Below are 27,167 nucleotides of genomic sequence, written 5' to 3'. Positions count from 1 at the left end.
ACATCCGCGTCTCTTCCCTGAGAAGTGAAGAGAATCTCTCCTGCCTTTCTTGGCATAGCTTGTGTCCCAGTAGACCAGCCAGGACAGATTGTATCACATCGATTCTGGCCTGGGACATGGGAAGGGATAACAGCCTCTCTCGTTTTGCATGTGCCTGTGTGGGCTCAATTCCCTCAGCTGAAGAAGAGTGAAGCTGAGTCTCCTGGTCCCTCAGCAAACCCCCAGAGTACAACACTTTTCGGGAAAAGAAGGCAGAATTCTTTCTTCCTCAAGCCTTTTCCTTTTACTAATTAGGTCCAGCAAGGTCCTTCAGAAGCAGGCCTGCTGAGAGCTGGGAATCACAACGTATCTCTGCCCTCAGCTATCTTATCAGCTAATAATAACCAAGCTTTCCTTCCCATCTGGGGCAGGATCCCACCTGCAGCGTGGGCTGCCCAGATGCCAGGGAGCCCCAGGAAGGAGCAGGTGAGGCTGCCCCTTCTCTTGTGATAGTCATGTGCCTGGATAACTGATGGAGGGACATGCAACTTTTAGATGTTTGCATCATTTGTAAACAAGGGCCCTGGGCATTTGGCATTTGGCTGCCTCTCTGTGTCTTGAATATCATTGGAAAACTTATTTCAGTAGGGCAGTGGCTGAAGTGGCTGGGACACCTACCTGTTTCAGTAGATAGGTGATGCTTTAGAGACCAGGGAACAGCTTGGAGAAAGACTGTCAGCAGCCTAAGTTACTCTTTCCTTCTTCCTTGTGGCCGAGTCTGTTCCTCACAGTGTCACAGAACTTCAAGTCCCAACAGGTCTTGACTGGTCAACATGACAGTCTGAGGAGCACCCCTGTATCAGACACCCTGTCCCCCCTGGAGGTGCTGCAGCGCCCTGCGGTCAGCATCCATTGCACCTCTGAGGACCCATGCTCCCACCATTGCTGGAAGCAAACAGCCAGAAGCTGCTGCTCTGCTGTTATTCACAGCTCTCTGTGTTTTACTGATGCTTACCATGTTCTGTGCAAAATGTCCCAGTGTTGCTCAAGGTAGCAATGCATTTCTTTGCCCAATACCACATAAATGACAACTAAAATGTGTGCAAATCTATGTAAAGTAGTTCTCCCTGTTTCAAAACATTTGAGCCTTTATGTTCACTATGAAGCAGGTTCAACTCAATTCCTGATTCTCTCTCCCTCAGCTGCACAATGGATACTGAGTGATACTGAGTACCACCTCTCCTTACTCATGGATCCCAAATATCAAGTCAACTTCCAGTGAGAGTGGAAGGCATAACAACTTAAGAGACTGCTTCTGTTCTGAGTTACACCTCTGTAAATCCAGAGCAATTCCAGGGGAATCAAACTGAACCAGCATCAGCAAATTTGCTCTTAGTTTGCACACAAAATGTTTGTCATAGTTATTATTAAATGATGTCTTTATATTCCAGGTCTATTTTTAAAACAAAGGCAATGAAGTTTGGGCATCCAGTTCTATATATGGACACTCCAAATGGCATTGAAATGCCTCATGCATGTGTTTGGCTGAGTGTTGATTTGAGTGTCCAAATATGGACCTCAGAATGGGATATCTCATTTGGATAAGCATCCTTGCAAATTTGGCTCACAGCACTTATTTGAACAAAGCAAATTTATTTCTATCATTTAGCACAGAAAAAGCATGAATTGTTTTCATTTTGAGGGACATCCTTTTTCACGGAATTGGGCCACTCAAAAAACTGTCATGTGTAGTAGTTCTAAACAAAATAAAGCCTTCAAAAATCATCTAAGACAACACAGGAGGAAATTAATGCAGAGCGCTTGCAGCACGCAGACCCCCTTTTATCACAAGGGCAAAATTCTCGCTGACAGCAAGAATTCAGTGCTAGCAGAAGGGCCCATGCAGCTTGATCATAGCACACTCCCCCTCTGCCCCAGCAGTGTGAAGGGATGCATGCACGGCCGGCTGCTCTGAGACCCGAGGCAAAACTGCCTCTCTCCGCTCATGGAGACAGTCTCTGCATCCCAAATCCGTACATGTGCAAGAGCTGGAGTGATGGCTGTTGCACGCAGGAACCTTCCCCTGTATCTCCCAGTGCACGGGATTTTCTTTGTCTTCTTGATGATGAGTTCTCCAGGAAAAAGCTTGGCTTGGCTTTTAGGTCTTAGTGCTTAATAAATAATGTCAGCAGCAAGCGAGCACCGTTCTGCAAGTGTTTGCTGGGTTCCCGTTAATTGCAAAGGACCTTTACATCTTTTGTGTAATTCCATTCATTTTGTTGGCATCATACAAGGGATGGATTTGGCCTCAGAAATAAAGCAGGTTTCTCTTGAATAATGTATTGTACCATTTGGTCTGCATTTTCCTCAAGGTTTATGTATACTTGGGTATTTCTCCCCATATATGCAGCTGGAGATATTTTTTCAATAGCAAACAATGAACTGATTCAGCTGTCCAAAGCAGTTGTTCACATTCTGAATTTTGGGGTAAGATGTTAAGAAAGCACAAGGTGAGCAAATTCTCAGGAAAGCTAAGGTAAGTTTGTGATCAGTGGAAACATGTGATGCCAGCTCTAGCCTAGATCACCTTCTCCACCTCTGCTGTCCTGATGATTTTTGACAAGCTGATTCCATTTCTGGAAAAGAAAACCGGTTCATCAGAGAGAAAGATTTCTCTAAAGAGTCTGTTGATTTTCAGAAGAGTGAAAATGTGTGCTAACAATTCTGGACCACTGACAAAATCAAGATCAATACACACGGCCTTCGTTTTGCAGCCAAGTTCAGATGAATAAATAGAGATGCAGCAAGCTGTTTACTGGGGAGACAAGCTTTACTCTATGTGCCCTTCCAAGCAGGCACGCTTAGGCTGCTGTTGTTTGCCTTACATGGCTGGGTAATGAAATCAGTCAAACAGTTCCAGCACTCACCGGACATTTCCAAGCCCTCCATCAGCAGTGCTGGCTGTGCTGGCCAAGAGCTGGGAAGCAAATGCTACTGTGTGAGATAGCAGTTGCAGAGGCCTGGGGGCACTTGGGAGGAGTTTGGTCCATTGAAGAACCTCTGGTTTCAGGGGGAGTCCATGCACAGAAAAGCCCCATCCTCACAAAAGGCAGGCAGAATACCCTCTGTACGCTGCCCCAGATGCAGCATGAGGCTACTGTGCTTGCACAGATCCTCTCAAAATCAATGAAGCTGCAGCCACTGCATCTACCCAGGGATCTTCTCCAAGATCAGGACCTAACTCTGCACTGTGCTAAGTGCAGGGATTTTTCTCCCCATGCCTTAAACACTGCAGAAACTGAGAAGTGTCAAGGGAGGCACAAAGATGGAAGGGACATAGATACAGCTTTCAAGAACAACTTACACATATTTTTCTGTGGCTTCAGACTCAGGGGTCTTTTTGTCTGTGACCAGGCAGGTAGAGAAATGAATAACTGCATGCACAAAGAGGGAAAAAAAAAAAAAAAGAAAAATAAAACAACAGCACATTTAAGTGCATTTTTTTTTCTTGGAGATTTATTTTGTTTTAATAAATCTGACACCAGTCAGGGAGAGAGAAAAGCGCTGCAAGACCAAAAGGAAAGCAGAGGGTGCTTCAAATTCTTGCTCTCTTGAAGATGTTTCATCAAAATGTCTTTGAGCTCTCTCCCTAGACTCAGGAGTTGCTGGATTCCCCCCCCATCCCCTTTTTTTTTGTTGGTTTTTTTGTTTGTTTGTTTGTTTTTTTTAAAAAGCGAGCTTACTCGCCCGGTGTGATTTCCAAGCTTTCACAGCTCTAATAAATAAGGAGCACCTGTAAAACAGTAGCTTGACTTAAGTGAATCTGTACAAAGGAAAATATAGAAATACAGTATATACATAGTGCTCATAGTGCACCATCACTACAAGGCTCTGGTTCAACTGACCCTGCTGCCCTGCTCCCAACACCACTGACACAGAGCCTCTGCTCCTGCAAACTGCTCCTGTCTTCCCTGCAGCAGCCTTATAGAAAAGGTGTACTCTGAACACTCAAGAGTGAACAATTGCTTTATTCGAGTTAGTAAACAGTTACACTGAATCACAAGGTGATCTGAAATTTTTTTTAAGTTTTTTTCTTTCTTTTTGATTTTTTGTGGGGTTTTTATGGGTTTTTGTATTTTTTTTTCTTTTCTTTTTTTTTCTTTTTTATTTGTCAGAATGGGATACTCCACAACTCTCTTACCAATTCAGTGCCAGTATAACATGCTCTAGTGTATTTTGGACTCTTGGCTACAACTGTACAAGTGCACACAAGTAAATTCTACCCTGTTATCCTCCACCCACTGATTGAGGATCAAATTGCACATTTCTCTTAACCATGACAGGAGAAAGCAAACAGTGAAACAGAATCATGGGGGATCTTTCTCACTTTACCCTTGTTTTCATTGGTTTGTCCATACCATTCTAATTATCATGAAAGGGCTATGCATATGGAGAGATTGTCTCACTGCCTTCCTGGATCACTGAACACCATCAGGGTTGAAATTTCATCCAAGTCTTTCGTGACGCCCAGCAAATATTCCCCTCAGATTATTTTACACCTTGAGGGAATTTTGGTCTTTAGTTCAACACTCTTGCTCTGTTCCCAAATGGGGCGCTATTTAGGGGAATTTAAAGAGAAAGCTGAGAAGAATAAACATTTACTGAGTACTCTTGGCATTCAGTCTCTGAAAAACCACAGTATAAACTATTCATGCTGCTTCTTACATCTGTCAAATCAAAAATTAAAAGCCATAAAAGTGTAACACTGAAAATATGGCATTAGAAAGGATAAAGGTGGCCTTTGTAAAAATAACAAGAAAAGTATATTAGCCAATAAAATATTCTAACTCTTCATTTAAAAGTGCATCATGGGTAGGACAGAGATGACTCTGAAGCGTTGCTACTCCAGTATTACCCCTTTCCCCCATCAAAACTTGAATAGGTCCAAAACCATACAATGCAAATCACGATTCTTAGTGTAGCAGCAAAACCACAGCAGTTTTTCAAAGGAAAAAAAATTAAAAAAAATCCGTATCATTGTCCAATCTCAAATATCTGAACTCCGAAGTCAGTGAGGGAAAAGTACCTATGTTGGTCCGTGTGGTTTTTGAAACCCGGGTGAAAAATCCCCCCCAGCAAGAAACCAAGAGGAAAAAGCGTTCCAAGAGGAGAAGAGGGGTGGTCGCAGGAATGCTGAGCACACTGTGTGGATCCATGATGTGCTGTCTTCTGGGTCAAAGGCACCCGTGGGACCGAGACTTCCTCGGAGGGGCTTCATGACAGGAAGCTGCTTTCTTTGCTGGACTTTCAGCCAGAGGGGGTGGTGAGCGGACCGGCTGGTGTCATTCGGTGGAGTGACGTGGTTTGCTCTGCTCCCTTTCTCCATGCAAGGTACCCTGTCAGCGAGTGCTCCTGCAAAGCAGACAAGCAGAGGGGGTCAGGGTGAGCGGCAGGAGGCTCACTGCAGGCAGGCTGGGCACTGCCTGAGCTCAATTCCCACACAGCCTCACAGTGGGCAAGCAGTCAGGCTGAGGCACAAGTCCACCACTTCAGCCTCGCCTGCCCCTTGTGCCTCAAGGGCCATCGGGACATGGAGCGTTCAAGGTTGCTGGAGTGGAAGATGAAGGAATTCCTGTGGTAAGAAGGTGGAAACTGATATAATTATAGTTCATTCTCAACAACACCCGGGCAGTTATAAGCTCCTGAGTCTTAGTTTTTCTAGGGGCTACTGGGAGATACACCATTGCTTCATGTGCTTCTGCTTCCCTTGTCAGCTGACCATGTAAGCTACCTAGCAGAGATTGTCCCCTCTCTCTCCCTGCACAGTGAGCTTTGGACTCTATCTCCTTGGATGGGATCTCCTGTCCCCTACAGATTTGGCCTGAAACTCTGCAGTACTGATCAGCCTTGTTTTGGTGCTGGGGCACATTTTCCTTCTCCGTCTGCTCCACAATCTCCCCTTCACACTGGCTCCTCTGCAATCCCTCTCAAAAATGTGCCTGTATCCCCTTGCCAAACCTCCACCCTCCTCAAAGCAGAGACTGGAAGGCACATTGAATATGTCGACCAGCATAAACTTCCATGGCATGGAGGCCACCACATCTAGGTTAAGGAGTAGCGTTTGTGCTTTCAGGCAACGTGCCCAGTGAGATGAGCTTCTTTGTGTCTACAGAGAGCTGCGAACAAGAACTAGACTGAGAATTGGGATGTATCCACCTACTAAGGTGAAGTACACAGCTGTTTTCTGTCACATTTTTTGGCTTGAAGTCTTGGTGTAAAAAGGGAAGCAGAGCAAATTAAACCTGTAATGTCTGTATGAAACCTCACTCTACTTCTCTCTTTCCATACATCAATGGAAATTAATTTCCATCCCTCACTAACCAGTCTCATGGTACATGGCACAGACCAATAAGAGATTTGCAAGGGGAGGCATAAAGAAGTTCAGTGGCTCTGGATGCTTTCTGCCTGGAGTGGTCAGCTTGCTGTGTAAGTTCTGTCTATTTTCCCCTGCTGCCAATGGACTCAGTGTCCATTGTGCTGAATGGCAAGAAGGACCTTCCCTGGTCACTGGCTCATATGGCAGTAATTGCGTTTGATGAATGCATCTTTGTAGCAATCAAGTTACAAAATAAAAATCTGTATCAGGCATAGCAGGCAAAGTTCTATAAAGAAATGAGAACATGCTAGTCATCACTGCTTCAGAGCTCAATGCTATGCACCTCGTGCCAGCACTAGCGTGCATGACCAGTACAATAAAGTCAGCTATTTATATCTCCCCCCAAAAAACCCCAAATTACTTTTTAGGAGATCGACATATGCTCTTCACCCTAGCTGAACCTGCCTTCAACACACATCAAATATTGCTGATCAGATAGAAAAATTGCATCAACCACAAAAGAATTTTCATCAGGATAAAGCCATAGAGTTGAGCTTATGTGAGTTGTGCTGAGGTAAGCACACTGGGTTTTGCTTGCTTTCCAAAGTCAAGTAGGGCTGGGCTGATCCTGGATTGGAAGACCACCTAGAAGTTAGAGGCAGGCTGTAGTTCAAACCCAGGAGACAGCATGGAAAAGATGAGGGAAAGAGAACAAGTAAGAAGGATCATTTCTGCCCTATTGTTAAAGGGGGGGGGGGGGGGAAGGAGAATAACTCAATTGGATGACGACCCAGCTATAGCAGGTGCCTGGAGGTTCATCTGTGGGCTCAGATAGTGACGCAGTGATTCCATGCAGTAGGTGAGAGCTGCACTCTCTCCTGGTGCTGTGTGGCTGTTAGTCAAAACCTGAGCCATTGGCAGCTGTGACACAGGCTGCACTCACCCACACAGAGCTTCCTCTTTGGTTGATGCCTGACACGTGAGGATTTAAGTCCTTGCTCAGAGCAGCACAGAATTAGAGCACGGCAGGTCAATTTGGCAGCTAAGGCAAAGCCTCCCCACTCTCTGTTCCCTCTCTGCAGTTACCCAGCTCTTTCCAGGTGCTGTTGCAGAGCTACAGCCCTTTGTCCTGTGGTGGTAAGCTTGGCCCTGCTTGGCAGAGCCAAATGCTAGAAGCATCACCTCCCTGCCCCTCCATGCTGAGGAGCTGGGTGGCTCAGCTGTGGGGATATGTCCTTCTGCTCCCCCACCCCCAAGCACTGATCCCTGTGTGTCTGCTCCCAGCACTGCCCCAGGAGACAAGCATGGCAGCATGCTCCTGCTGGCAGTGATGGCCTCCCCAGTCATGTCCTGTCCCCTCAGAGGGGCCATGTCATTGACATGCCTTTGGACTCATGCACACATCCAGACACACACACAGTTTTTTCCATGGTTGCTTCCCTGTCATTCTATGCCCCATTGAACATTTCTGTCTCCAGATTCACATCTTATTGTTCAGGAAAAATTAGAGACTGGGTGGGGAAGGCTGAAAAAATCATTGATGTGGACTGGCATGGCAGAGTTCCCATAATATAGCACAGCACTTAATTCACCCAGACAATGAATGCTGATGTGCTAAAAGAGGCCTAGCTCATCTGGGACATGCATGGCTCTAGAGTAAAGGCACTGCAAGTATTTTCTCAGGGAAACTGCTCTGAAGATAAACCACAAGAGTGCAGCTAAAGTCAGCATGGGAGCAGGCTCAGCCCTGGAAACACTCGGGAATCATCTGTTACTTGTAATAGTTCTGTAATTTTCTCTTTTTCTTTTTCTTTTTTCACAATTCTTAAAGCAGTTCAAGCTTCTTCATTAAAACCTTCCCCTTTGAATACTCTGTGATTTGTCTTTCCATGAGCTAACTGAAGGGATGCCATATTGCAAAAGACAGGGAGGACCTTTAGCACAAATGGGAAAACAAGCAGCGTCCTTAAGCACCACCTCTGGATTTCAAAGATAGTGATTTCCTTCTGCTCTGACCTTGTAAGCCAAAGATCCTCCTCAGCTTTGGGTCACCTGTGGAACTCAGGCTCTCCCTTCTACTGAAACATGAGCTGCAGTCTGAGCAGACATTGTGACTTCAGGGAGTGCACTGGGGAAGAGCCCTGTGATTTGACTTTTATGCCTAGGCAGAAGAAGTGGTAAGGACACCCCCAACTTGTTGCACCATTTTCTCCAGGCTATTACTGACAGTGGGTCTCTGCTTTATATTTTGGGGGACTCTGAGGTATGTACATGGATCATGCAAAGAGGAAAATGCCATCACAGTTCTGGACTTCTAACCTCTACATTGGAAGTGTCCACAGAGCCTGCCAGGGCCAGTCCTGACTTACACTGGGGTAACTGGGTATATCTCCACAACAACAAGGCAGCCCAGTGTCCCCCAGCTAGTGCAGCATCAGTGTGTTTTCCAGCCTTGTAAATAGTGTGCTTTGCCCCACTGGTGTGCAGATGTGACAGAAGATACGATTTTCCTCTGAAAAAAACCAGCCAGATCTTCAACAAGTTCTCCCATTCTAAGCTGGGATAAAGTTGGACTTTTGCAAGGTATTTTTAAAAAAATAACAAACAAACAAAACACCCTCCCCCCCCCTCAAAAACCAACCACAACAACAACACCCCCCCAAAAAAAAAGCCAAAACAAAACAAAAAAACCACACCAAAAAAACAAACCAAACAAAAAAAATATTCCAAAACTGAAAAAGAAGGTAAACCAAATCCAGACAGTTTCTACTCTCCTTTCCTGAAAACAGGCAACCACTGTGATGTGATTACCCTTCTTTAAACCTCCAATTTTGTCTGAATCAGAATAGGAACTTTAACTTGCATTTCAGCTGTCTCTTGTGGGCCTAAACCACTATGCTTTTGGCTATTCCAAGGTTCTTCTCAATTTTCTTATTCAACCTGATCTCTCCAGTAAAACCAGTTACATAGCCAGAGAAAGGCAGTTTAACTATTGGCAGTGGTATGCAGGATGGTGAGGATGGGTATCTTGCTGAGCCACAGCCTGTACCTCCCTCTGAGAGTTCTCCTCCTCACCCGGGCCACACCTGGGCCTGGCTTTTTAACCTGAAATGTTACTGTGGGCCACAAAATTGTAACAATCATAACAAAACTTTCTGAAGCAGCAATGAACCTTCTTAGTGAAAAGTTTCAGCATCCAGTATCAGGAAGCAATCAACACTTTCCTATTTTCCCATGAACAACTCCACTGCCCATAACCGTCCAGGACTGCATGCCTGATACGGTCCCCACAGGGTTTCTCCCTGGTTTTCACAGCCCTCATTCTTTTCAAGTCTAAGCAAGAGCAGATGCTCATCCAAAAGCACGGGGGCATGCTCAGGTGGCAAAAATGTCACGTGGATTATATTGTGGGAGAATGAAGAGGAAAAACCCACCCAGAACACATAAGAAGCAAGTGGGTGAGACTGAGCATTGACCTCAGTGCAGTGCCAGGCCCCTTAGGGCATCTCCCTTACGCCCAGCACTGCTGGGTACTGAAAAACCTGCACTGGGCCCAAATACTGCTTTAGATTTTCTCTATTTCCCACCTCAAGAAGACAGGAACAATATTTTTACCACCAAGATAACAATTTCAGCAATATTTGGTAAACTGCTTCACATGAAACTGAATTCGCATTTTAACTGAACTTTGAAATTTAGGGTCAGAATTCAAATTTTCAATGACTTCATCATGTATCTTTTCTAGTCATGTTCAAGATTCTCTCAGTTGGAGAATTCCTGTGGGAAAGAGCATTTTTTTCTCCTCTTTTTGGATAAGGAACTTAGAAGTGGCAGCACAAGTGGTTCAAGGAAGGCTTATAAATATTTGGAGCATAAGCAGGCAACACGAAGTTTTACATTTAACCACGTGGGCTCCAAATAAATGGCTGAAAATTGCTCTAACCATAGGTTTCAATATCAATCGCCTGATGATGGAATGCAGATCTTTCCAGAGAGGTCAGAACTCCATAGTTATTTCACTCAACACTACCCAATCCCTAAACCACCTTTTTTTTTTTTTTTTTAAATATCTGCCTTCATAGAAGATGATTACATTACACAGCATGAAAGTCCAAAACTGAGACTGGAAGATGGAGCACAGCAGGGAGTATGGGTGTCCTCTCAGCAAACGCAGTTCAGCCTCTTTGCCTTTATATAATTTGCTATTGAAGGTTGGCTCGAATTTGAGGCAGCAATGTTTCAGAAACTCTTGGAAAAGCAAGCCAGCTGCAGGGTGGATATCATTACAAATTGAGACACATGTTGTACAGGAATACCATTCTTTTCAAATACCAAAGCTGTGTCTGGGGAAGTAAAGCCATGCAAAGGAGTCAGAGGCAGGACCTCGATCTCTAACATGCCGAGGGCCTTCAACTTGCATTAGAGGCACCAAACGCTGAGTGCACGCAGTACTGAGCAGGATCAAGCCCAGATATTTAATCAGCTGTAATTTTCATGGTAGAAGCAAACATTAAATAGTTGAGGGTTCTGCAGAATGTTAGAGGTTACTTCGATTCATGGCTCTCACGAGATGATCACACACGTTTCCAAACACAAGTCCTGCGAGTGCAGTGCAGCTCGTTATCAAAATAATGTAAATAAGGTCATGATTAGTAGGTCTCAGCTGTGAGGCCTTGACTGGCAGAGGCACCCAGAAACATGCTTACCTTTATAGGACCTAAAAATACACAGGAGAGACTCAGCAGGTAATCTGGAAACAAAAATTGCTTCAGAAAGTCTTGCTTGCCACTGTCTGATTTCCTCCTGACTTCTTGCTCAAAGAGCTTTGTTTCTACTTTGTTTCAATCTTCCACTGTGCTTTTTTAACAAGAATTTAATTTTATCTTAAAATCTATGGCTCGCTGCTTGAGTATGTCCAACTTTTTCACAACCACAGTCCTCAAATTGTTTTGCAACTTTCTCTCCCACTTTCAGATATTGCTCGTAATATCGAAAGGTAGTTTATAAGCTCCTCATGGTTGTTCAGAGCTCACTGCTCCGCACTGAAGTTGGGCACAGTGTTTCAGGGTCAAGCTTCACAAAGGCTGTGAGGTGCTTAGCTCCTCATCAGGTTTCAGTGGCAATCAGACACATACCATCCAGCATCTTGGCCCCTGCATGTCAAGGCAGTCGTTGTCTAGATGATGTTTATACAAGTGTTTTTACAAGAGTCTGTTTTACTGTGGTCTTTGTTGTTAGGGACTCTGTATTTAATTATGAGCTGCGCTTTCCTCCCTGCCCCCATAAAATCTCCCTGCACCACTGACTTCGGTAGCTCGACAGCACAAGTACAGTCTGATGAAGAGCTCAAGTCTCCACATACGGCTGTTTCACACTTAACACTTTTGAGTGCAGCCAAACCTGCTTTGAACCAACTTAAATATGAGGAACATTAGACCTTGTATGTATGAAAGCACCTGATCAGTCTTTAAAGCCTGGCAAAGAATTATGAGTAACTCATTGTTTCAATATGAATGTGGGTTGTACCAACTTAGGGAATGGCATGGATTGGATGAGTATTTCCGTTCAAATAATTTTAATTTCATAAGATAATTGAAACTAATAATGGAAAATAAGCACCAAAACGATCTCTGAAATCAGTGGTCTGAGGTTCTGGGAGCTGTCAGGTAGACTACAGTATGTAGGTGTCACAGGTTCTGCATATTTCTGTGGGTCTGTCAGTTGAGCTATGCCTTTTTTTGCTGTCTGAAGTTCTGGCTGTGTGTTTTGTTTGCCAACAGCCCTAGATGCTTACTACCTTTACAAATCAGACGAGGTGTAGTTATTTTCTAAACTGAGTTCAAGAATCAGATTTCATATTTGAAACATATGCCCTAGAAGGTTTTATAGAAAAGCAGGAGGAGCCCATCAGAAATCAGCACTTGCTCCTTTGATTCAGAGTGTGCAGTGATCTATGGCAGCGTACCACGAGCCTGCTATTTACTGCTACTGAGACGGAAGTTAGCACTCCCACACCCCGGCAGCAAGATGTGGGAGCTGAAAGCTACCCTGGAAGTATGTCATTTTATACTTCACTATTTTGAGAACCCTTTTTTTCTTTCCTTTTTTTTTTTTTTTTCTCTGGGAAATCCTTTTTCTGATTTGATATACCTAAGAAGGTATACAGGCAATTTTGAAACATAAGATCACACTGCTAGAGTCAGACAGCTCTCAAGGGCAAAGCTTCAGTTCCAAGCAAATGTGTTTAAGGCTTTGTGGTGGTAAAAGTCTCTCCTCTCCCCCTTTGGATAAATGGAAAATTTCTGTAGGCTCATAAGAAGCCAGGTGAAGGAAAACTTCTGAAGCAGAAGAGTAGGTGTTAAGTGTATGAGTCCAATTACTCCGCAGATTTAAATTAGTTTGGCATCAGTGGAACTATATCCAGTTAAAATTAGCTAAGGCTCTGGCCCGTAATACCGTGTCAACAAAGATGACTAGCATAGAAATGTGTTCAAATATAGAAAATCTGTTTTCAAGTATATCTTTAAGGTCAAATTTTGTCCTGATCATAGCAAGCTGGGCAGAGGTAAGATGTTGATAGAGAGACACCACAGAGACAGAGGAGAAATAAAATTTCTTAGGCAAGAAAAAGGAGGTTAATAGCTATGTCCCTTGCCTCAGGAATTCAGACAAGAGCAGGAAATCTTGTGCTGGACCATTATGGGCAGAGGAGCTCAAAGCGGGATATATATTACTTCTGCTCTGAACTGAGTGTTCTGCATGCTGTATATTTTTACGAGTAGAATGCATGAACTAGACAGCTGAAGGTTTGGGCCTTTCACTCAGCAGATGCTGACCCCAGGACATACACGTTGGCTCTGTAGGTGGCCATACACCTACTATTTCCTTTACTTCTGGAAGAAATTCTGCTGACACAAGCAAAAAAACTCCTTCCTTTCCTTACCCCTCTGTCCCCAACACAGGATTACTCAACACACACACATACACACATACAGAAGCTAGTTGTGAGTTTAGCATGTGCCACTTCATTTTCTCATTCAGTTTAACATAACCATCATGTTAAATCTAAGCAGACCTCAGGGTTTTCATTTCTTTGCTTTAGGAAACCTTGACATCAAAGCTGGCGGGTTAAAACTGATCCCGCCAGGGCATAAAGCATGTAGGCAGGCAACACTAACACTGCTAATTTTAGAAAGGCACATTGCTCAAACTTGAAAATGTAACACTCAACAGAATATTCTTCCCAGCTTCATTCCTTTATCATAGCAGGACTTTGGCACCGAGACATCTTTTGATAGTTCTTCAAATTGCATCAAGCTAGAACAGCTTGACAGTCCATGTCCTGATGGAGAAACTAAACTTTAACATCAAGGATTATGTTGCTGATTAGCACTTTCAATAATCAAGTAATTGGTACATTAAATAATCCAGAGATTGGCAACTTGCCCAAAAAGGTCACGCTTGCATTGATTCCTTTTTAGAGAGTCCATGTTGCTATTACATGAATTCAATCTGTCTGTCCAGAACTCTAGTGTAAAAATATTTGGCTAATTTCCTTCTTGTCACACAATTTGATGGGAAATAAAATCCAGGAAAAGTTGCACATTAGGGCAATATGCTCAGATTTTCCAATTAGGGTAGATGAGAAGCAAGAGAGAAAAAGACAATTGGTTGGACTTTTTTTCTCCCAGGTTAGTGTGACCAGCGCAATCAATACAAGCCTTCAAGGGCCCAAATCAACACATTTGTTAGTGAAGCTTCTACCCTCTTTGCACTTTATTAGAATTTCTATGAGGTTAGGAGTCTCTCTCAAGGGGTCCTCCCCACAACTGGATTGCCAAAGGAGTATGGTTTTATCCCCCTGTTTCCCCAGGCCCAGGCAGGAGGAACTAACCCATGGGCACGGCAGAGGTCAGGGCTGCAGTGCAAGAGGCTGCACGGATGTTTCCTCCCCCTGTTGCCCTCTCTGCACAGACACAGACAGGCTCTGAGCCGTGCTCAGTCGTCACAGGCAGGGAGGGCAGAAATCTAAGGCAGAGCCCTTTTTCTCCCCCGGACTGGCTATGACCAGCAATAGCGAAATAGCAAAAGGGCTCTGCATGAAACCACAGAGTCCTCACCTCAAATCAGTCATCAGAGTTGTGCAAATCACTTGTGTGTGCCTTGAGATGCTCAAAACCCACCCGCATTTCACTGAGGTACCCACTGGAATGAGATGGTTACCACGCTGTTTATTTCTGCAGAGTATTCAGAATATCCTCTTTCCCTTGGAGCACGTAAGGACCCTGGTCTCCCATCTCTTCTGCACAGAGGCTACTTCTTTTCTTTTTCTGGAGGAACGAGGGGATGAGCACAGGCTAATAACCATCACCATGATGTGCTATGCTACTGCACAAGCCCCAGAGGTACGGCAGACACCTAGGCTGGGCTTCTTAACTTCCAGCATCTGTGTGGACATCTATGTCTGTGCTGGTCACCCTAGGTTTCCCTCATTGCAGGCAGAAATAGGCACTCCTAGGGCACAATTCATCTGAGCTGTCTTAGTTGTTGACTCTGGGATGAGCTCAGCTGTCTCTTTGAAGTGCCTGCTTCTCTAGGTTGATTTTAAAGAGAGTTTAGACAATTAGCTCAGCTGCATCTTTGTTCCAAATGTCTGTATTGGGTCAGATTAATCTTGCCTGGCAACCTGAAAACTTTCCTGTAAGACAACCCTTACATTGAGGCAGAGAAATATGTAAAACTCAGGATGAAAGGGAAAGTGGTTATTCCTGAGGATAATCACAGTGGCAGTTATTGACATTTAGAGAATACAAAGGGCTGAGGACAGTAACCGAATGATAAAGAGTCCTTGCCTTTCCAATGCAGCTTGTTCAGTTTGCCCACTTTCTCTCTCAAATACTATGGGTGAAGTGATGTCATGAATAATCACGTCAACAGGGAAAAATACCCAACTTGGTGAAGCCAGAACTCCCTCAGGTTTAAGCTCTGGCTTTGAATGATACTAATCTCCTCTTGGGGTTGGGACCTTGAAGAGGCAGCATTGCTGCAGCCTGGATGGTCCAGGCAAGCAGAAGTAGATGCTAAGAACCAGCCTTTCTTTGACTACAGAGTAAGCACATAAATGTGCAAGTCTTCTAGCACTGTGTTGAAATAAGCAGCTACGAGGAGCTTCAGAGAGGTAGGAAAGGAAGGGTTAACCACAGCTCTCCTAAAATTTAATAAAAAGGATACAGCCAAATAGTGCCCTTCTCACTAGATCAAATCACTACCCCTAGGTAGAAGCATGCATACATTTATTAAGGGAATCTTTCAAGCTCCAAAGGTAACACTGGGGTCTGCAATAAAGATATTGCTGCTGAGGGACATACATTCCATACCTCAGGGGTGGGTAGGGGGATCCCCACTAGGAGGACCTAGGAGCATGTAAAGATTTTAAATATTCATTTGACTTCTGAGTTATTGTATATGCTGGTTATTAGTCCATGAATGTGATAGTTGTCCTCTATTCTTATTAGTGTATCTTTTAAATGTGTCAGCACATGCTGAGAGCAAAGAATAATGGTTGTGTTCCACTGAAGAAAGTAAATAAATACTGCTGGTGATCAAGGGAAGTAATGTTTCCAACCCTGCAACCAGCACAGGGAATGTGGTGTTAACAAATGAGAAGGGAGTCCTGACTGTACTATATATCTTTGCTGGTGCAATTAGCCCTCACTGATGGAGCAGGGAGACACTGCAATGGCCCAGATTACACACCCTGCTGCTGCTCTCTGTGGCTGTAGGTGCCAAACACCACTGCAGTCACTATTTGTGCTACCAGGGACAGGGATTTACTGGAGGCTGCAGAATATTCCACGGATTGTAATGAAATCTGGCATGTCACCAAGCCACATCCAGCGAACCATCAGTATTTTACTGCTGAACAGATTTCTTGCAACACCCACCATTTCCCCTTTTCCTGAAAGAAGCTCTCCGTGCCTGTGAACCTAAATAAATTCCATTACGTTAGTTTTGTTAAGGAATACATTCAGTGCAGGTAGCTCAGTGTGCAGCTGCAGTGCCAGCTGCAGGTTGAGCTCTGCGGGGGCAGGCACCCAAGTCTGAGAAACAGGCAAGAGGACGGGAATGGGCGCTGATCCTTTACATAACAAATGACACAGGGACCTGTGGCCCAGCCAGGTGACCAGACACTCACCACCACCAACCCCCAGAATTTCCTGTGCTTAGACTGTGAGGGTATAAAAGGTATAAAAGCCCAGGGGTTCCTTTGTTCCGGATCTCTACTCAAAGGCATCAGCTCAAGCTGTTGTTCTGTTATTTAGTTATTGCATCATGATGAAATTATTTTAAGGATTGGGATATCTGAGAACTCTGCTATGGAAAACCTGGGGTCGAGCTGGTGAGAAAACCTGGTGTGACTGTCTGAGTGTGGGGTGTGTAGCTGTGGAGGGGCTTCTGTCCCAGCTCAAGCGGTATGAGAGTGACTGCCCGAGCAGCTCCTGGATGGTCAGACAGGGAAGATTCCTTAACAGTTTCTTGCTCACAGGTTTGAAGCATGAGACATACATTAAACTAAGAGTTTTACAAAGATGCTATATTATCAGAGGGATTCAGTAGGCTGGAAATTGGGAATGAAGGACAAGAATTTCTGCATCTGGAGTATTGTCCTTGGACAAGCCATGGGGGTTGGTGGAGTTACCCATACCTGTGCCTTGCTTTGCAGCCCTACCAGGAACCACAGACATACACCAAGGGCAGGGCTGGGGGAAATCTCAGCTGCTTTTCTAAGGTGGGAGACTTGCACCAAAGGCAGATACCTCAGGCAAGGCAGTAAAGCCCATGGCAGAGGTTTTGCTGCAATAAGCTATAGTGGGCCGGTCCCAAACAGCAGGCAATCCCTAAGCACCAATACATGAGATGAGAAAGCTCATGGTGAGGGAGTTCAGCCTCTGGAGAACAGCTCAGTGGAAAGCCAGGGTGAAGTCTGGAGGCAGAGCAAAGTAAGATGGTTGGAGGTGACCATTTGCTATGTCCATTGGATCTGAGCTGGCAGGAAGCTGCTGGGTCATCTGGCTCTATGCTATGCTGCAGGGCAATTTCAGTCATTGTGGAGGCTTGAGTTGCTGTGTAACTCAGCTGGAATAAGTAAACAGATTAATGGCCCAGACCTAAACCATATTCTAGGCAGAAAATCACTGACTTTGACATACACAGCACAATAACTTCACAGCCAGAACCATCACGAAATGTTCTGTGAGCAAAAGTGTAATGAGGCTGCTGATGAATGGAGTACTGACAAGTACAGATGCAATACAACACAAAAAACAATACTAAAACACAAATACCAATAGTTTCCTGAAAGTGCTCATAAATTGGAATTTGTATCTTTTTGTTTCATAAAGGCCACATCCACATGAGTTTGACCTCATACCTGGAAATACTCAATTCTACTCACACAGAAGGCAGTAGTGATTACACAAACCTTTACTTATTCTGATTTCGAATTCGGAGACACCTCCTTTTCAATGGTGGCTCCAGATCCTCTGGCCCTGTGCTGAGTATTGGCGTTGAGATAATGCACGGCGCAATAGCAGTCTTTTCTGCTGGTTTTGGCACAGGCTGGATCACGCAACCTGTCTTGGGCAGCATCCGCAAAGCATATGCATGGTCCTCGTCTGCTGGATTATTAAGGTTCGGGTCCTGTTTGTCTCCCCCGGCCAGGGGCTCTTCCCCAGTCTTCTTGCCAGCATCTCCCTCGAGGTGGCAGTTTGACGCACAGTTGTTCTCCTTAACGGACTCCAGCTCGCTCACCGCCAGCTCCTCCGGGGGCTGGGGCTTTTTCGGCTCCTGGGGCAGCTCCGGGTTCTTGGAACCCTCTGTGCTCTTTGTGCCATTCACAATGACGTTGCACACCGCTGCGCCAGCTTCCAGTCCTGGCGTGCCAGAGGGCAAGGAGACGGGACAGCAGTGAGCTCCGTCACTGCACGGTAGTGTTTTTGAGTCAACTGGGCTGCAGTTGTCCCTGCAGTCACTGCAGTTCCTTTTGTCTGAGCTACCAAAAGCCAAATTTACAACACTGTTAGGTTCACGTTCAACTTTCACTTGGGCGTGTAGAGCCCTGTGGATGACATTGTGCAGCCTAGACCGGTGGCCTACTGTTAGGTCTATCACACCATCCTGCGGACCCTGTAGCACACTGGGGAAACCAAATTTACTGTTCACTGGACTACTAGGTCTGACAGTCAAATCAACAACTTCATTTTTACTGTGCTCCTGAAGCACTTGAGCTTGATTAAGGGACTGGCCTGAGCAGCTCGGTGATGAGTCAGAGGATTTGGATGATCCTTGCTTTGACTCTCGAGGGGATGAAGAGCTATTGGTTGGCTTTGCCCCAGGCGTCTCGCTGGAGGTACTCGGAATGAAGCTTTCGCCATTGCTGGAGAAGCCATTGGGGGGTTTGGAGTCGTTGATGTGAGGGATGGGAATGGGGATGGGGATGGGAACAGGCAAAGGGACAATGACAGGATATGGCACTAGTAGAGTTGGGGGTGGCACCAGTGGGGCGAGGGATGGCAATCCAAAGTTCATCATCTGTGGCATAGGCATAGGACCATTTGGCATCATGCTGACAGGGGGGAAGGGAAGACTGGGCAAAGGAGCTCCGGGAGGGGGAGGCGGCAACAAGCCGGGAGGATTCCCAGGCATGGTAGGTGTTGTGGGGGGATGGATATGCGGGGAAAGCATTGGCCTGTGCATGGGGCTAGAAGTGGGACCCATATTTCTGGGACCACCTGGTGGGGGACCGATTCCAGGAATCATTGGATTTGACAGAGGGCTGTTAGGATTTGAGGCATGGTGAGGTGGCCCACGAATAAATGGTGGACGGATTTGCTGCATAATTTGCTGTTCCATGAATATGGGCAGAGGAACTGGCCCACGGTTTGTCATCACCATGGGAGGACTGCGAGGTGGGACACCAATTGGAGGCACAATGCTAGCAGGTGGCTGGACAGAAACTGGTGGAATATTTGGATTCTCACTGATGGGAATAGGTTTGGGAACTGGCGTGGGGATTTTACTGACAGAGCAGTTGGCAGTGTCAGACGGAGAGGCAGTGGTAGACGCTGATGGTCCAGGGCCTTGAATTTGGCCAGCTGCAGACGCTGGGGATGGGGCTTTTCTCCGAGCATCTGCTAGCGGTATATTCCAAGAATCTGGAGTCAGCAGCTGCACCCCAGTGCCTTCTGCTTTATTTTCGACTGGAGGATGTAATGTACTGCACAGTCCAGCTGGAAGATTGGCCTGTGTCTCTTTGTAGAAAATGTCCATTTTGTACTGATTGAGACATTTTGCACTGCAGAACTGAAGCCTTCTTTCCCCGTCCCCAAAATCCAGATACTCTTTTGTGTGTCTTATGTGCTTACACCAGTCACATACCTACAACACAGTAATAAAATCAAATCAGGTAAGAAAAGCAATCTTCTCTTCACAGCGTTATTTTAAAAGTATTTTTTCAGTTGCTAAATACATTATTTTTCTAACAGGAAAAAAAGAAGTTACATTTGTGAAAACTGCACCTTTTTTCTTCTCCAACATATTAATGAATTGAATGCCACTCCCTTTTCTGGCTCCCATGATCTCAGCTCTGCCTTATATAATGCATCATATATCTTGAACCCATAGCACAGAGAAGAATCCTCAGTCAGCATAAACTGCTACAACACGCATATGTAAGTGTGCAAAGTCCATATGAGTATGGCTGTGATGACTCCTCGGCAGTAATCTAAGCACGCCTGTGCCATCTGAGATGCCATGCTACACAAGGAGTGTGAGAACTGGAAAAGGACTCAGAAACTTGCTGGAAATGAATGCAAACCATTTCTGCTACACTGCAGCGCACAGTAACATTTAGTATTCTACTAAGGGTATCAAATAATAAGTTGGAAAGAGTGCGGTATTTCAAAATGGCATCATAAAGCAAAAAGCATCATTGATTCTTTGCCCTTCGTTCCAGGGAGAAACTTGGAAAAAGTTAGGATATTTGTGTAAGGTTCGAATAGTCCCAATTTGTGATGTTTCAGCAAGCTGGAATTATTTTCTGAGCTGTTTGCCCACTCTTGTGTACAAGTCACTTTGAGTAAAACTTCTTGGCAAGCAAGAACCTGTTTAACAAGTTTCAAATACTACAGCAAAAAGTTTGCATCACAGGCTCAATTTTGTTTTGTTTCTCTGCTTTCCATTTAATCCTTTTCTGTGTTGCTATTGGTGTGGTGAAGGCATAGCCAATTTTTTTTTAAAATAAGGCTGCAGAACTAATTAAGCTGTGAAAGGTTTTCCCAGTTGTAAACCACTAGACACCAAAGTTCAAAAAATAGTCATTCTAGGCTTCAGAATCCATTACTTCAGAGAAATTATTGTGATTTCATTAACACATTAATTTTGCAACACCAACAGCTCTCACAGATGGTGAAGACATGATCTACAATTCAAATATGACTCTTGTTTGCACAAATGCCTTTCCTTCATATGGCATTTTAAACAAGAATTAATATGAGTAATCTTGCCATAGCTATAAACAGATAAACAGATGTCAGATTTTTCAGTGCCTCACTTTTTTGACAGAATTTTACACACACAAACCCCCCCTCTCCCCCCCCCCCCCGTTTTTGTCATTTACATTAGTTCTCAAAATACTTCACTGACAGAGATTTTTGGTGCTTTCTATCAGCATGTTGAGCCTATGACCATGTCAGAATATATCCTGGTATTGTTTGTTCTGCCTTTTCCAAATAGCCCATATTAGCTTGTTTTGAAATGACTATATCTTTTGTACAAAGGAAAAAAATACACTAAAAACCCCAAAGAAGACTATGATTGTGAAAAGACTGCATTAAAAGGATAATTAATTTTAATAACTATTGGCCATATAAACAATTCAAAACAACATATGCTGGGCATCTGATTACCCATCTCATTTAACTGTCAGCTTTCCTTTAATATAAACAGTGGTGCCATTCTTGATTTTTCAGTAATATATCTTTAATGTATATATACACATACACACACTATATGCTATGGCTATTAGCCCATTTAACTCCTCAAGCTTTTGGCTATCCCGTCAGGTTGCTGTTTACTTCCCTCCTGCTCCCCTCCCTATTCACACACTCACACATGCACACACTCCCTCTCTTTTATCCCAACATTTAAATCAAGCTAAATAACCAACTGAGAAGTAGCAACTACTAGGTCACCCCTGAAGTTTGGGAATGCAGGACCCAGATTTTTAGCTTGGCCATACAGACAATGTGCCCTGTGAGATAAAGCAGAGGGGGCGCTGGTGCTGCTTGGTGCATGTGGCATCGGCACGGGTGTATTTCCAGCATGATGCCCCATTGCAAGAAAGGAAATTTCCCAGTGCAAACAAGTCCAGCCCTGCATTGAACACACAGTGACAGTGTCACACCCTAAAAGATGTGGACAAAAAGGCTGTCAAATGCACAGAACTGTTGAGATAAATGTCTGCACTGCCATGGTGCATGCTTCCCCCCCAAGTGTGGGGCAGATGGGAAAGCGGGAGTGCAGAAAGCAGGGCAAAGAGGGGGCAAACCCACTTCCAACAGCTCCTGGATTTTACCAGGTATCAGCTCTCCGTCTGCTCCCCACAGGAAGGCTCAGTGGCCATCACAGACAGCCCTGGAGCTTGTGCTGCAAACAGTGCAAACACACAGCAGTGGGCACTGAACCATCCTGCGTATTTGGCATGGGTATGGGTTTTGCCACCCACCTGGCAAGTCAGCACACATGATGGAAATATCCTATAATCAACCTCCTGAAATTTTCTGGTTTGCCATTGTTTTCGAAGCAGACAAAAGGGAAATTTGTGAGTCTACACCACGAGGTAATGAGATACTATTTAACTCAGTGGAGCTGCTGAATTTACCTTTAAGTCATTTCTGAGCAAGAGCTCACTGCTGTAGCCACAAAATGCTATCTATTTTGCATGTATGGAATTGGGATGTATGCCAGCACACTCCTCCTGCTGCTTGCAGAGCATGCTCTTGCCCCAAGGGCTGGCAAAGATGCAGAGGGTCTCCACATGTACCCCAGGAGCTGCACAAAGAGGTACTAGGAGCTCCCAGACAGCTCCTGAGGCAGGCTGGGGCAGGATGAAGCCCACCCTGGCCCATCACCATCTATTTGCAGTGGAAAGACAAGGAGGAGACTGGCCTCAGAGGCGCCTGCAGTAAAGGATGGAGCAGGACTTCAGATGCAGCTGCAGTGAAGACTTGCTTTTCCTTTGGGACAAGGAAGTAAACCACCTTGTAAGCCCGCTGCCAAAGTGCCTGAGAAATATGAGACTAAATGCAGTCCCCTTATGTTTCTAGGAAGAGCCCCATCCATGACCTTAATTAAAGGGACTGAAAGAAAAATACAGCCCCACAAAAAATTGTGGCATCTTTTCTAATAATTTAATTTTATTAGTTAGCATTTGAAAAATTCAGTGAAGCACTTCACTGTATCATTGCTGTATTGATTTGTTTATCTCCAGTGGGCCCCTATGTCTCTCCTGGCTAAACAAATATTTTCTCTTCCTTGGTAAAATATTTAGAAATCCTGCTTACAAATTCTCTACTGATTTCTCCTGTTTTCAATAATTCACTGAGGAACGAGAAACTCTGAAGTACGCCTGCCTCACTCACATATTGATCACAGACCCTTCTGTATATTTTATCACTGGATGAAATTAATTAAAACCACAGAAATTAAAGCCAGCAAATCTGTTCCTCTGAATATATTGCATAGACCAAATATTCAATAATTATCTCATTGATTTCATACAATATCTCAAAGTGTTGAAGATACAACATCAAAAATGAAAAATGTCCATCTTCCACAATCATGTATTTCATAATTTTCTTCTGTTTTTTTCTTCCTTCCTTTCTTTTTTTACATAAGCAATCTGTCTGTGCTGCTTAGTTAAGATAAAATGAATAAAAATGTGGGACTCATATGCAGGTAATGTGATGCCTCACAATACCATACTAAAAGGCAGAAAAACGGTCTCTACAACAACGAGGAAATTACTGGAGGAGAAAAAAAATGTCACTTAAGAATTAATGAATCAAGTCTGTCTTACAGAATTGATCATTTAAGATGAGGTCAATGAATTTCTGATATAAATGGCTATATCACTAGAGGTAATAAAATGGAGCAATATCATTCATTTTATATCTAACTAATGACATGCTCGGAGTAATTACAGATTTCTTCTAAAAGCCTACACTGATTAGTTCAGATGTGATAGGTGAAACATATCTATCTTTCCATTCAATAAAATAACATTTTCTTCTCTGTAAAACACACAGCTGATGTCTTATTTTTTTAAGTACTTGCATTCTGTACAGAACATGACTGTTCTTCACAACCAGCTCAGGATTCTCTGCTCATGTGTTCCTTGTCGTTCCCTTTTCCTGCCTCATCCCTTCCCTTCATTGTACAACCGAGAGAAGAGCTAAACTGTTGCACAGTGCTTGTTAATGCTGCACATTGGATTTTGCAGTGCTTACACATGGGAGCAGCTCCCTGGGTTTCAGTGGGATTAGTCACAAGCATTAATGTTGTAGGATCACATTTGGAGGGCCTGACCCGGCACCAGTGGAAAACAATGAAGAGACTCCTCTTTAATGCAATCCATCAGCTTTGGGTCTGTTGCTTAACACTGGCCCCTGCTCACCCTGGAGTCATCAAGAGCTTTGTTCCCAACCTCAACAGCAGCAGAGGCATGGACAGGGATTTTGGAAGGAACTGCGGAAAAAATACCCAGGAAGAAAATAAATGCTGTGAGTCTGAGTTACAGACATTCCCAACAAACACAGGCAAAGCCACCATTTTGTACATTTCTTCCAACAGGACGTTGGACCAGCAGTGGTATCACTGACAATAAGCGTGAACACTTCTGAGATAGAGGGTCAAAACTTGCAAGATGCTAACTGATCCCCTATGCACCTTCATCTACCTTGGAAAACACTTCCAGGGACTGCTCTGGGGCAAGCACACTTCACACCATGAATGCCAGAACATGAATCCTGAATGACATAAAGATCAGTAATAAGATAATGGCCTATCTCATTCAGCTGTAACGCAACAACCCTCAAGAAGATTAAATTTACCTAACTGGGGCATAGCCAAGGCTAAATAACAGAATGAACATTCCTTCAGTACATTTAATGTATTTATATTTTAGTGGCGGGTTGCCAGTGTGCTACTTATAAGCTCAGTGACTTGGTATCATTTATCCGCTTTCCTGTGAAACACACAACAATCTACACCAGGAGACAACTCAGAAGACACTGCATCAGCAGAAACACAGCTCATGCCCGATACGGGAACACCAAGGAAGCTGGGACTGAGGGATCCTGTAACACTCAGATGTCTCTAATACAAAGAGGGGAAATAAAGCCATTCCTGTTGGCATCCATATCTTTATTTTGATAGAATCATCCAAAGTGGAATCCAGACATGGCTACGAGGCTGCCTTGCAGGCACAACACAGGATCCTGCTGTGCCTAAAAGGGCTGCACTCGGGCTTTGGGCACCAGGTAATTAATACTTAAATCAATTTGCTGTCAAATGCAGGCACAAAGTTCACACATTGGTGCAGTCCACCACTAACCTTTGAAGAATAATCTAGTATCAGACACTACTTCATTAAGAAATACACTTGGCAAAACCTGTTTGCAGAGGTATTTACATCAGCCTGAGAGAAACCAGGAACAAGGAGCAATGGAAAAAACCCTGCTGCGATGAAAGAGAGCCTGTGCCTCTTACACAGTACTTTGGACTAGTATCAGCTCCATGGTAAAGCTTAGCAAGAGGACAGAAGGTGGTCACTAGGGCAAAAATGTGCCATTTTCAGCTTCTCCAGAACCAGAGGGTGGCTGACAAAGCCCCTCTCCTTGCTCAGGAGAGCACCACTGGGGGACACCTTGCACGAGAGAGGGCTGAATCACATCTGAGGACCAGGCTTTTATCAAAGATGTTGAACAGATGCTGAAGATTATAAAAGCCTCGCTTCTTGGCATAAAATCCATGTATTCGACTTTGCTGAGTGGTTCCTACTTCCTTTTCTCACTGTGGTATCCAACTGCTGTCTCTTTATATACATTCAGGCATATGTTCTGGCTTCACGAACACCACTGCACATTTCCTATATCCTTTTCTGGCTCTGGTTGCCTTTCCTTTTAGCCCAGACTGGTCCTGGAAAGGTCTGGGAAGTTCCCTGAAGTTTCCAGTACTGCCACCCAGCCAGAATGTGCGAGCCATGGGGGCAGAGGCTGCCACCCCAAAAGCCACAAGGTGAGGAACAACGCCTCTCCCCTGCTCACCCTCCTGCCCTGCAGCCAAGTGAGAATCCAACACACCAGCCACATGTTTTACAGCAAGGGCTCAAGTTTTTTGAAGTCTGCCAAACACTGGACACAGCAAAAATCTAGAAATTAGGAAGTGGCTTGAAACACACATACAGAGGTTTCTAGTATAGAGCCAAATGAGTCACAACTAGCGTTGTAACACACAGCTCAGTCAGACCCTTTGCAGAACACCCAGCCGCCACTGCAGCACGGACACCAAGGCACCTTGACACCCAGGCCACCTCACAAGGCTGTGAGCACTCCTGGCAGGACACTAGGGGAAAATTCAGTCTATCAGAAGGAAAGAAACCTAGATCTGTGTGTCCTGCAGGACTGTATGCCTAACTATCTCTAAAGGAGTGTGAAACCTCTCTCCACTGTCCTTGACAGCTCTCCAAGATTATTGGGCAATGTGGCTGTCTGCACCCTCCCTTCTTTTCTCCATTTATCCATCGACAAGGCTTCTCTTCAGAGCAGGTCACCTACAAGGTAATCCCCTCATAGATCCCAACTGCAATGCTAATCCCACAAATGGCCCTGCTTCTGCAGTGTGTTGCCTGATCAAGAAGAGAGAAACTTTGGGGCAAGAGCTGTACCTCAAGTGTTAATGTATCCAACACTTGCAAGCACAGAGAAGCTGTGGCGCCAGTAAGGCTCTGGGTCAGACTGAGACCTCCTGCAAACATCAATTTGGGTCTGTACCACTTTTCACCTCTTCTTCTGCTCACCTTCTGAGGGTAACTCCCCCCTGCAGAACAGCGCCTCAGGAATCAAAGCCCCCACGGGGCACAGTTCTTAGCACACACACGGATTTGTTTGACATAAAGATTGTTCCAAGGCATTAAAGTTCCCTTTTAGCATTTCCTGACTCAGAAAAAGACAAATATGAAGAAGAGCAAGGTAGACACACTGCCATGCCAATTGGGAAGGTGGGCAGGTGAAGATCTGCAGAAGGACACGGCCATTCTCAGAACAATGGGGTCAGAGTGAGGAACAGGGGGGGAATATTTTCCACCCAGAGATGATGGAAAATGACAAACTCATTTGAGAGGTAAGCAATAATCAGCATAATATCCAAATGCTCTTGTGCTTTTTTCACAGCTAATTGAGTTATCACAAAAGGTATTCAGCTGCCAGCACCCAGCGCCAAGAGATAGAGTGGGTGCAGCCTTGCCAGAAGCCGCACAAGTCGCTGCCGCTCACCAACGTGTCCCACATTTCCCTACTTGATCCTCCTCCAAAATGCCCATGCTCAGGCTTCCTCCTGAGACTGACTGGGTAGCCTGGGGCACAGCCACTGCCTGAGCAGGGTGTGCAGGGGTCTGCACGTCCAGCACTGCAGCCGCTGCGTGCTGGCCCATGGGGCTGGGGGCTTTGTCTGGGGGTCCCCGGCAGGCAAGCAG

At 44.8% G+C, this 27,167-nt stretch overlaps 1 protein-coding gene across 2 annotated transcripts in view; it reads right to left on the bottom strand.

Annotated features, from left to right (window-relative positions):
• Positions 1 to 3,987: 3,987 nt before the first annotated feature.
• The window catches only part of SOBP (sine oculis binding protein homolog), a 113,185-nt gene continuing 90,005 nt past the window's right edge, over positions 3,988 to 27,167 (bottom strand). For both annotated transcript variants that reach the window (XM_032101395.1, XM_032101396.1), the window contains 2 exons: positions 17,838 to 19,792; positions 3,988 to 5,391 (listed from right to left, as the gene is read on the bottom strand). In XM_032101395.1, coding sequence (XP_031957286.1) covers positions 17,840 to 19,792 — 1,953 coding nt within the window. In that variant the 3' untranslated portion in view covers positions 3,988 to 5,391; positions 17,838 to 17,839. The remainder of the gene's footprint in view (positions 5,392 to 17,837; positions 19,793 to 27,167) is intronic.

Source organism: Corvus moneduloides, chromosome 3 (assembly GCF_009650955.1).
Source record: "Corvus moneduloides isolate bCorMon1 chromosome 3, bCorMon1.pri, whole genome shotgun sequence".
Taxonomy (NCBI): Eukaryota; Metazoa; Chordata; class Aves; order Passeriformes; family Corvidae; genus Corvus; species Corvus moneduloides.
Note: the sequence above shows the minus strand (reverse complement) of the source record. Positions and strands in the feature narration are given on the sequence as shown.